General features: G+C 43.3%; 1 protein-coding gene across 1 annotated transcript in view; it reads left to right on the forward strand.

Annotated features, from left to right (window-relative positions):
* The window catches only part of UTP20 (UTP20, small subunit (SSU) processome component, homolog (yeast)), a 62,924-nt gene that overhangs the window by 295 nt on the left and 51,131 nt on the right, over positions 1–11,498 (forward strand). Inside the window, exons 2-13 of the mRNA XM_010561989.1 lie at positions 384–569; positions 1,370–1,436; positions 1,633–1,765; positions 2,239–2,427; positions 3,785–3,866; positions 4,950–5,087; positions 5,492–5,647; positions 7,258–7,404; positions 7,921–8,055; positions 9,528–9,605; positions 10,278–10,456; positions 11,029–11,172. Coding sequence (XP_010560291.1) covers positions 384–569; positions 1,370–1,436; positions 1,633–1,765; positions 2,239–2,427; positions 3,785–3,866; positions 4,950–5,087; positions 5,492–5,647; positions 7,258–7,404; positions 7,921–8,055; positions 9,528–9,605; positions 10,278–10,456; positions 11,029–11,172 — 1,634 coding nt within the window. The remainder of the gene's footprint in view (positions 1–383; positions 570–1,369; positions 1,437–1,632; positions 1,766–2,238; positions 2,428–3,784; positions 3,867–4,949; positions 5,088–5,491; positions 5,648–7,257; positions 7,405–7,920; positions 8,056–9,527; positions 9,606–10,277; positions 10,457–11,028; positions 11,173–11,498) is intronic.

Below are 11,498 nucleotides of genomic sequence, written 5' to 3' on the forward strand. Positions count from 1 at the left end.
GCGGGGGGGGGGCCCGCGCCGGGTCTCCGCAGCGCTGTGAGGGGGTCGCGGCCGAGCCACCCGCCCCGAAGTGTGCGGCTTCTGCCCCTCACCCCGGCCCTCAGCGACGGCTCCGGGAGCCCAGGCACCGTCCGCGTGCCCCCGCGGCTGCCTCGGTGTAGGAAACTGACGTGATTTAACCAAAATAAGTAGTAATAGTCCCGCGGGGGTGGTAACCTAGGCGTTTTCACCACCGCGGTGTGGAGGGCTGCGAGCCTTGGTTGTGCAGAGCGAGGCGGGAGAGGGTCGGTCCTGCTCCTCAGCCTTTTAAGCTTTTTTTTTTTTTTTTTTTTCCTTAAAATTCTGGTAGGAGTGTTTACAGATTGACGGGTACTGTCTGGCAGCCCGTCGTTACAAGTGGGGTTTCTGTTGGCGGCGTGTGTGCTATTGAGAGGGACTTAGAAGGGCCGTTCTCGAGCAAGAAACCTATACATCCTTTTGTTTTACAGTTTCTTACTTTCTCGGAGCGCTTAAGCAACGTGAATATCGATATTATTCATCGGATTGACAGAACTGGAAGCTACGCTGAGGTGAGAACAGCAATTGCGGTCATTTTCTGAAATCACTTCGCAAGCAGATGTGCTCCGTGAGAGATTCACTTTAAGAAATTTATTCCGGAGGAAATTGGAGAGAAGTTCCTGCAAGAGTTGCTTTTCCTGGAGCCTCATTTCATGCTTTGTTCCCCTTTCCTTTTTGACCCGCTTTGCAGCATTGCCATGCTGACAGTGCCACCCTGACGGCTTCCACGTGGCTGGTGGGCCTCTGGGTGTTTCTGAGCATGGAAGATGCTGCTGTGGCAGTCAGCAGTCCTAGGACCGGACCTGCAAAGACTTACGGGTGCTGAGTAGTTGCAGTACTTGCAGCATGCGTCTAAAGCGTGGGCATGTGTCTTTATAGATCGTAAAGGGTCGTTTATATGTGTCCTGTAGATCATTATGGTGATTATAGTGCTTTGCAGGTTATTACCTCCCGGCCTGCTGGATTGTTCTTCTGAACTTCCCACTCAATAGCTGTGAGGATGCCAAAAGAAATCCCAAAGCATTTTGTGCTGGGTGCTAGGTTATCAAGGCCAGTCAACAGAGGTCTAAAAAGCAATTATGTAAACAAGTTCTGTCACCAGAAAATGTTTTCAGATGTGTTTTGAATATGGGAAGAAAAGTCTTATTTTCAGGGAAGCTCCGTAGCACCTTTTGAAAGGAACTCATCCAGATTTCTTGAAATATTCTTAAAATGTTTAAGGCACTTGATAGTTTTCTTCATTTGAATCTCTTCTCTTTGCAGGCTACATTCATTAGGGTTGGTAGCAATTATTTTATCTTTGTTTTCATAGGAGGTTGAAACCTACTTTTTCGAAGGGCTGCGGAAATGGAGGGAATTGAACCTCACTCAGCATTTTGGTATGTCATTTTTATTCATGTTTCCTGCTTTCCTTAAACTGTTAAAATACGTTTCTTCTGCATCCAGAGCCCAATGGGAGATTTGCTATTGACTGGTTTTTGGACTGGGCTCTGTAGACCTATTATTCTTTAACATCCTACATGTCTACCAGGAATTGGAGTAGTTTTCAGGGTTTCTCTTGTATGCTTTGAACAGTGCAATTCTACAATGAAGTGGTCAACAAATGCCAGTCCTTCAACCAGCTGGTCTATTACCAGAACGCCATTGTGCAGAGCTTGAAGACACATTTGCAAGTTGAAGGCGGTCTTGCTTATCAACCCCTATTAGAGTAAGTATATGGTAACAAAATATAGTCAGGAGCCTTGACGGTATTGCAAGTAAGCATGAGTCCTGTTGTGAGTGTTCTTTCTCTTTATTGTACCTGAGGAAAATATAGCAATGAGATGCCCAAAGTGGTCGTATTTCCCTGATAGAGCTTTACAGTTCTAAGGCTTCAGAAAAAACCAACTATGACAAGGCAAGTAAATTAGGCCGAGTGCTTACTGAGTGTCAGAATATTCATGTGCTTTGTTTGATGTTAACAGTACACAAGACATAAATGGTTATCTGCTTGATTTTGAAAATCTTAAGATTCTTGCCATCCACAGCTGCCTAATAGGTGATATTGAAATAAAAGTGAGAAGTAAAGGTGACGCTGTCTTTCTTTCCAAAGAGACTGTGCTGGATTATGCAACGTTTGACTAGGTTTTTGTTGGTTTGGTTTTGAAAGGCCCTAACACTGGTGTATTTTCTGAAACACAGTCTAGTGGTGCAGCTGGCTCGAGATCTTCAGGCTGATTTCTATCCTCACTTCCCTGACTTTTTCCTGGCCATCACCAAGTTACTGGATACACAGGACACAGAGCTGCTGGAATGGGCTTTTACCTCTCTTTCCTATCTGTACAAATACTTGTGGAGATTGATGGTGAAGGACATACGCAACATATACAGGTAAAGGCCGTGTTTAATGTCTGTCTTGATCAGCAGTTATTAGATGCTATGGAAATGTAAATGCCACATGAATTTGTGGCTTAATGCTTCAGTATGCTTGTTAGCCTAGTTATGTGGGTTGGGCTGCAGATTTGGGCCTTTTGTCCTCTTTTCTCCTGTGGGGAAGGAAGAGGAAGCATCCACCTCACCTGGGTAAACAAAGCTCAGAAAAACACTGGATTGTCAGAGCCGTCTTGGAAACCTGTGACCAAGTCTAAATTCAACACAGGTCTCTTGAGTACCTGTCAAGTACCTCAGTCATAGTTGTATCATTTCTCTTTCCCAGCTGCAGACACCTAGACTTAGACATTGAATGGATTTCTTTGAGTCCTTAGTTGTTCCTTTCCCAGTATTTTCCCCTTTATATTTTTCCCTTCTTCCTGTCTGTTTAGTGAGCGAGCAGATGAGGTATGAACAGTTTTGTATGCTTTTGAAACTAGCCAAGTTGGAGAGAGTTACCAAATGCATAGGAGCCACTTGTGGCCTAGGGAGTCCCTGAGCTGCAGGTGGTTGAAGGCTGACTTTGTATATGCTTGCCCTGTTTTTAAACTTTTCCCAGGCATCTGCTTCTGACTGCTGCTGGAGGCTGAATACTGGGCTGGATGGGCCTGCGGCCTGTCCCAGTATGACTGCTTGTTCAATCTTACATTACTGTGGTAGCAGGGCTCTTCTTTTTGTCATAGCCAGTGGGTCCATGTTGCTTCCTCCTAGTTTCAATTTGGAACAGCTTGGAGCAAAAGAGGGGTTACAGATTTCCTCCCCAACCCAGCAAAAGCTGTCAAGCGTACTGAAAAAACATCTGCTTGGCTGTGAATCTGAGGCACCACTCACTCAGCACTGAACATGTGCTAAGTCACCTGCAACTGTTACTGATACTTATCAGAGAACTGCAAATATTTATCACCCCTGTAAATTGTATCTTTAGAAACTTTTAAGTGCACAGGAGAGCCTGTTGGCTCAACTGAAATACAAATCTGGCTTATCAAATCAACTTTGGTTTCACCTGCTGCTGCTGAGTGTATATATATTGAAAATCTCGATGCTGCAGTTGAATCCATGTGGATCCAGGAATTTCAGACATATTTCTGAATGCGGCTTAATTTGCCTGGCATTGTCATTTGACCTTCTTTGCAAAACTGCGTTCTTCTCCACAGGGAGAGTGGGAAGGAATTGAGTTGAGGAAGGTATTTGCCCTCTCTAGGAGGACAGATTTGTAGTGTTTGTAAAAGGTGGCAATGTAAACTGAAAATGTAAGTTTTAAAACCAATTGGTGGCAATTCTTGCATTGCTTTTAAGGCATTATTTTGTGTCTTTGTAGGCTGTACAGCACCCTGCTGGCTCATCACAAACTTCACATCAGAAACTTTGCTGCCGAAAGTTTTGTCTTTCTAATGAGAAAGGTAAGGGACATGTTTGTACTTTGACGCCATCTCCATTCTGTGGTGGCACTTGGATTTAATGTGTAATATTAGGTTTTCTCCAAAGAACGGTGAACAAGGCCTGAACTGGCATTCAGCATGTCCTGAGTGTCGTTTTTAGTGAGTATTTTACTGAGAAGGTCATGCATTTCGTAGCAGCAGTGACAAATAGAGGCCTTAGCACTCTCTGTTTCAGAGCAGTTAAACCAAATGTCTGTGGTTCGTTTATCTAAAATGACTAGAAATGGTAAGGTAATCTTGCCAAAAGGAGGCTTTAATTTGTAAATGCACGTTTGCTCACTGGCGTTTTCACTAATCCTTTTAAGGCCTTTGTAGAACTGAAATTCTTGTGACAACCCTTTTTGCATTCCTGAGAATCACAGTATATAATGTTCCCAGGCAGATCAGTTGAGATCAGACAGCAACCTTTCACGGAGTAAGGAAAGGGAATGGTAGTTGTTGGTTTTTATTTAGTCATAATATACAAAAGCCAGGATTCCTGAGACGGGCTAGCAAATTTGAGTATCCTCATTTTTGTCCTAAGTTGAGAGATCTTAATAAAGCACGTTTGTTTGATTGGTTGTTTTCAGAGATTGCCGAACTTCAAGTCAAATTCTCAGAAATGAAGAGTTTTAAAATCTTGGGCCAGAAGTCCTTGCAAGGTGGTTAGAGTTTTGAATGACTGAATTCTGTGTTCAGCTGATACACGTCTCTTTCCACACCAGTGCAGTGACCTTTGTGTTTCAGTTGGGACTGGTTTAATGGTGCATTTATGCACATGTTTAACTCTAAAATCATAAGAATAATCAAACCCATGTATTTCAGCTGCAGTGACCTCAGTAGACCTGTGTATGTCTCGGGGCCGGGAACGCTGTAGTGACCGAATAGCTCATCATTTTTCTCCTTTCGATTTCCTTCTGTGGTTGCAGAAATAATGAGTTTGAACTGTTGTGGGAAGGCAGGACTAGGAGAGTAAAGTGGTGCCGTGGAGCTGTTTAATTGCCTCTATCCATCTGGCAGCCCTGAATAGAAGATAACTTTTTTTTTCCTCCTTATGTTTTGTAGGTTTCTGATAAAAATGCAATCTTCAATTTAATGCTTCGTGACCTGGGGGAGCACCCCGAGAAGGTGGAAGGTGTAGGACAGCTACTTTTTGAGATGTGCAAGGGTGTTCGAAATATGTTCCACTCTTGTGCAGAGACGGTAAAGACAAGAAAAGATTGCTGGTTTAAATGTTGCTGTAATGGAGCCTTAGGCAGCGCTCAGTGAAACTACTGAGTGTTGTCGTCTTCACCTCAGTGGATCCTTGGTGATAAGCGTGCTGTTCATTACTTAATATGATCTGAAAGCCGCCCTCTAAGAATTTCTTTGAGATAGGAAGGTTGTTTTTAGTAATTCCTATGCAGTATTCCTATACATTAAAATCGTACTGCTTGCTGATATTTCAGATTTTAAGTTACAGACTTTTTTTTTTTTCTTTCCTGTAGTCATTCTAGAAAGAATTGAGATCACTGGAGTATTTTAGCAGTATATTGCACTAACTAATTTTAGGATTGCTAGGTTTATTTTCTAAGTATAAGGACATGATGTGCTCTTTTCCTGTGCAGGCTATGAAGTTAATTCTCTTAAAGCTGGGGCCTATTACTGAAGAAGAAATTGAACTGCCGTGGGTAGCTGTAGGAGAAGCCTTTGAGCAGATGATCAGATCAGCTGTACTCCATATTCATAAGGAGCATTTTGACATTGTCTTCAAGTGCCTGGAGGTACACTGTTTTTTGTTTTTTGTTTTTGTTTTTTTTTAATATTCATGAGAGACTGAAAAACGCTCTGCATTTATCAAGAAAAGTATTTGTGTCTTATTGGACCAGAATTGGTATTTTTTTCTGCTTTGGAAACTTTAAGTACAGTGTCATGTGCATGGGAAAAATCCCACCCTTCTTTTGGAAGTTCACAGTGGCCCTGGTGGCTGTGCTCTGCTGTGAGAAGGGAACTGCCGTGTGCGAGACTTGGAGCTCAGTCCGATGTCTGGGCAAGGAGGTTTTGTAGGATCTGCCTTTGCAGAGACAGACATCACAGACCGCTTGCTGGAGTGGGAATGCTAGGGCTTGCTTTATAGTGCTGAACTAAGTATACTGGTGGTTCCAAAACCTCTTAGTGACAGTAAAGGGGAGGCTTTTTGCCCTGCAGCTCTCTTTACAGCAAAGAGCTGAGCTGAATCTGGAGAGGCAAGTTTAAGCCTCAGAGCCAAGTACTGGAAATCACGGTGTTTTCAGTCTGGGTGTTCCCATGAGGGAGCATGGCTGAGTGCCATGGGCAGGGTGATGTACAATGGTGAACAAGGGCCTGGCAAGTGTTTTTTTACTTACCTGGTCAACATTTAGATGTTTTTACTAGCAATTGGGATTTGCTAAGGGGAATTGAAACCTCTTGCAACTGACGGCCGTGTCAGTTGTGCTCCTCAGAGGGGTGAGATGGGAAACTGGAGGAAATGGTACACCTGAGCTTTAGGGAGTCCCTCCAGCATGGGTAAATAGTCCTATTTTTTCATTCTTGGAACATCCTCCCTGTGACTATCCATAGTTTTCCAGAAAAGCCCATCCTGTTCCTTCTACCTCAACCAGTATGATAGCAGTTATTGCCTAACTGTTGTTAGCTGGTTTGCCACTGGATGTTTTGTATTTCTGGGAGCTGAGTCACTCAATATCTGTAGTTGTGATGAAATCTTGGAAATTGGTGACGTAATTCCCTTTATTTTTAATAAGGCTTGGTTTTTTTTACCCTGGGAACCAGTGGGTGCGTGGGGGTATCTTGCTCAGAGGGAAGTAATCACTAGGATAGCTCTCTAAACTGGGTTCAGTTCATAGGATCAAGGATGGGAGTTTATAGTCTCTGGACAGAAAGGGACAGTAATGGGAGTGATCTAGAGCAGCACCATTGTCTGTATAATGTGGATGATATGAGTAACATCTCAGCATCCACATCAGCATAATGATGCATTAAGTGTAAAAGTAGTTAAGTGCTGATACTTCCAGTGGAAGCTGGGTGCTTCCATACCATTGTGGGTCTGGGGCCAAGTATTTCTCTCTCTTCCTCTTCCTTATTTTGTACGTTGTGTGTTGGCCTTTCAGGAAACCGTCATCTTGGGTGGTATTTGTGTTTCTGTCCCAGGAATCTGGGATGTGTGTTTTTACATAATGGGAATCCCACAGTGTTTCTGCAAGGTTTAATTTGTTGAACTTGAATGAGAGAGTCAACAATAGTTTGTTGGGCAGATGAGATGTTGATTCTTTAGAATGCCTTTCAAATAGCAGTAAGTGAAACAGGGTCTGATCATTTCTGTGAAACATTTCGGTTTCCCTTTTTATTTAAACAGGAGTCGCTCTTAGACTTGCAGAGGAAAATAACTAAGGCCAACTGCTGTATGGCTTCAGAGCAGATGGAAAGGATTCTGCAAGCATATCTGATCCTAGTGGAACATGCAAATGGCTCCAAAATCTCACTGCCTGAAGATGTCTGTCAGGTAGGTCAGACCATCACTTTAGCTGATATGCCAGAGAAGTATCAATTGACTATGGAAGAGGTGTGGTCAGCTGAAGTACTCGTACATACTTCTGATACATCAGCGGGCTTGGGATTTTTCTTGAGAGAACAGAGACTTTTATCGTGAGTATTGCTAGCTCTCCGATCGCAGGAGAACTTACCTCTGTACTGTAATGCTGGCGTAGTCCTCCTTTAAATGAGCAAGGGGGAAAGCAGGCTGTTGCTTCTAGAGACCAGTTCCTGCCACTGCGGAGGAGACCTAGACCCCCATATCAGTATCAGAGCAGTTCTACCAGATTCACATGCGTTTGACCCCATTGGGTTCAAATGTAGGTTTAGCACCTTCAAAATTTGACAGGACAATTAGGATTCATTTCTGTGGGCTGAAGCTTAGAACACCATGCTGTCCTGCTCCAGGGACTGTCCAGATCATTCAGACCAGACAATCACTAACTTTACAGGCGAATGTCAATTTTCTCTCTCTCTTTCATTTCAGATTTTAATAAAAATGTTACAAACACCGGATCTCTCATCATCTTGCTGCAAGACCCTGCTGAACACCATTTCTGCACTCCTGCTGGCTGAGAATGTTTTCTTGCCTGATTCTTTGATCAAGGAAGCTATTGAGAAGGTAACAAGGACTGCTGCTTACAGCAGAAATCCCAGAGTTCAAGTTCCCTAGAGCAGGCTGATTTCAGGACATTCCACTTCAGGCTGGGAAATCTACTATAAGGTTCCCTTTAGCCTTCTTGCACAGATGAGGGAGAAGCTGCCCAGTGCCTTAAATAATGTCTGCTGAGGTCTTGGGACTCGTTGACAGTCTTACACAGACTGTCAGTGTAGCAATGCCACTGTGGCAGACATCTTTGCAATGAAAACCAGGCTCTGATTCAAACACCTACAGCCTCTGGGGAGAAAGGAGGGAGAACAGGGAAGGGACATGTTCTGCCTTAGATTATAAAGCAGGTCAGTGAGTTGGGCTTAGTGGAAAAAAGTACGTTTTTCGCTAAGGTGCCAAGCATTTAGTGCGCATGGCTTAGCCTTGTGAACAAGGTTCAGCAAGTGCAGTTTGATTTAGAAAGTACGGGGGTAGGCATATTTCAGTACTACCATTGCTCCTGAAGCATTGACAGGATTAGCTACATGCATTCCTATCAAGTGCAGTGTTGCAAAGATTAATAGGAGATGCTACTACGGCGTCTGATTCTTCAGTTTTCCTGTTACAGTACCTTATAGTTTTGCAATTTACAGTGGACCATAGTTGTACTCTGTATGTAAAAATATATTTGAAAGAAAAGATGTGATTTACAATGAGAAAACAAGGCTGTTGCAATTGTTTAAAAAAGATCAAGTTTCATCTGGTCTTCGGTGTTGGCTTGTGTTGAAGTAAGATTGGTTCTGCCTGTGTCACAAGTCCAGTTTCGCTCAGGAGGCATGGTCCTTCAGACATTTGAGGATATTTGTGTGGGCTTCTGTTAAACTGGAGAAGGGTTAAAGCTGTCCTTGTCTTCTGAAGGGTCTGGGAAGTGGAGATCTGGGTGTGTATTTCTGTTGCACATCTCAGCATTGAGAAGCACTGATCCTGGGTATCTCAAAGGACTCTTCCTATCTTGGGTCCTTCAGAAGGACAGAGGTTGGCTCTGCCCATGAGGTGGTAACTTTCTGCAACCTGCTACACAGGAGAAATGCTGAATTGAAAGTGCTTTTGGGCTTAAGCTTTTTCCTAACAGTTGGTATGTCTATGCTGCAGTCCTAGAACTTTCAGCTTACGTTTTCCACATCACACTAAAGAGCTACCTAAGCTGTCTTTGCACGGAGCCAGCTCAGATCCAGCAGGGTTTGTTAAAAAGAGTTGTGTCAGCGGGGTTTGTTAAAAAGGACTGCGCTTTTCTGTACCTGAACTGTCACTGGAAACGGTATTGCTGTGTGTGCCTGAACTAACAAGCCCTGCTAGCCATGAACAGAGTGCCAGGCTGGGTGTCTCAGAGTTCAAAGCATGGTTGATTCATAAACCAGAAAAAACGTCCCATGGGTAATGGCGACTTGACTATGAAATGTCTCTTGTTAATGTGTTCCTGTCAACCTTTCACTTGCATCTTGCAGGTATTTGCAAGTGGATTTGAACGGCACTTTCTTCTGGACTTCTCCGAAGCAGTGTTCACAATGAAGCAATTTGAGAGGGTAGGTGGAAGCTTTTGTGCATTTTGTTTACTTTTGTTGCCAAAGAGAACAACTGGGAAATCCATAGTATATTTACCTGGCTTGTATGCCGAAGCATTTTTGTGTATTGACATGATGTTTATTTAAACTTCTGTCATGATCTGGTAAGAATGAGAGAGGTTACTTATGCCATTGTGTTGAAGTTTGGTAATGGTGCTCAGGGTTGGAGAAGGTGACAGGTATCTGTGGTCACAAAAAGACGCTTGCCTGTTGGGAATTAAAAGGGTGGGCTTGTTATGGATGGGATGAAGAGAAGGAGTTCTGGAGAAGGTAAGTGGAAGTGAAGAATAAGGGATGTCTGATAGGTCAGGCCTGGAACTGGTGATCTGCGAGGAATCAAATGAATTAAACAGAGTGGGAGGTGAAAGTAAAGTCGGGGGTCCATAATGTCCTGATGAGACTAGATTTGGGGCGAACTGAGTTTTTACATCAAATCACTGTTGCTGCTGGGGTAAGAGGATGTCTGTGTGCTGGTGTCTTGGGGCACCAGGACTGATAAGTCTGGTGCTTTGCTGGCTCATTTGTGAGTGTTTGGATTCTTCTGTGGCTGGCGTCATGTGTTTTTTGTGGATTTGGTCATGATTAAAGAGACTTACCAATCCTTAACACTTTTTTTTTTTTTTTTCCCTTCAGCATTTTCTTCCATGCTTTCTGGAGTACATTGAGCATTGCTTCTCTGGCACAGATGCCCTCGCAAAGGATGAGGCGATGGCAATTCTGGCTAAACTCATTCTGGTGAAAGCAGAGCCTCCTACCATTGGTTCAATGGCATTTGAAAAGTATCCTCTCATTTTCACTGAATCATCTGTCAGGTGAGGCTTCTCAAGTTTAGCAAACACTAGATGTGTCTGCATGGCTGAAGGCAGTGCAGAGCTACATAAAAGTTGCCCCCCGGTTTTGTTTGCACTGTTGCCTGCAGATAGGCTTGTTGATCTGGGCTCAGCTTGTGACTGCTTTTGAGTCCCCAGACTTTTACCTCACTGGTTGTTTTCTGTCATCCATTAGTCTATGTTGGCATGATCATGGTTTATTGACAATAATCATGGAGACAACCCTCAGGTGCTCCTAGAGGCTATATGTCCTAGTTGTGAGGGTGTCCAACTGAGAACTAGTGTCTTCCCTTCTAGAAATACTATTTGAACTTGAAATAAAGACCTGACATTTCTTGTGGGCCATGTTTTGTGCTCCTCAGCATGACTAGGTGATGTTTTGTGCTGTGGAGGACATTAAAAAAAAAAAAAATCCCTTGGGTTGTCCTTTGCTAGAAGTAACAAATGTAATTTTGAATATCGTGGTTGAATACGATGGGAGGAAAAGGAACAATCTCTGATATGCAGTGGTGGGTTACTAAAAAGTTTGGTTTTATTTTTTGCTCTAATACAAGGCAACAAACAGGTAAAAGACAAGGAGGAAAGGCAGAAGTACCAGTGTTGGATCATGTAGTGTCTTTAATCCATTTACGGGAGAAGGAAGGCATCACTGACCTTTCACAGCCTTGGGTTGCCTTGGTTGTACTGCCTCATATTAGGTAAGGGATATTCTAAGGTACTTTTGTCATGTATTTCTGTAATGCTGTCTAGTTCACTATCAGAAATCATTTTACTAAGGGAAGGACAGTAATTAATAACCCTAGTTTGGGGAACCCAGGGTTAGAAGGCGAAAAAATGCTGTATGCAAATACCATGAGTCAATAGTAAAGTCAGGAATAGGATATCAGTTTCTTGATTGCCTACTCCCTAAACTTAGTACTCTAGTACCTAGAGATGTTCTTGACACATTTCAGCTTCTGTATTTTAAGCACTGTCCACTCTAGACAGTGGGGGGGGGGGGGGGTCAAAATTTATTTGTTTTTTT

The sequence above is a fragment of the Haliaeetus leucocephalus genome, unplaced genomic scaffold (genome assembly GCF_000737465.1).
Source record: "Haliaeetus leucocephalus isolate CR32 unplaced genomic scaffold, Haliaeetus_leucocephalus-4.0 Scaffold151, whole genome shotgun sequence".
Classification (NCBI taxonomy): domain Eukaryota; kingdom Metazoa; phylum Chordata; class Aves; order Accipitriformes; family Accipitridae; genus Haliaeetus; species Haliaeetus leucocephalus.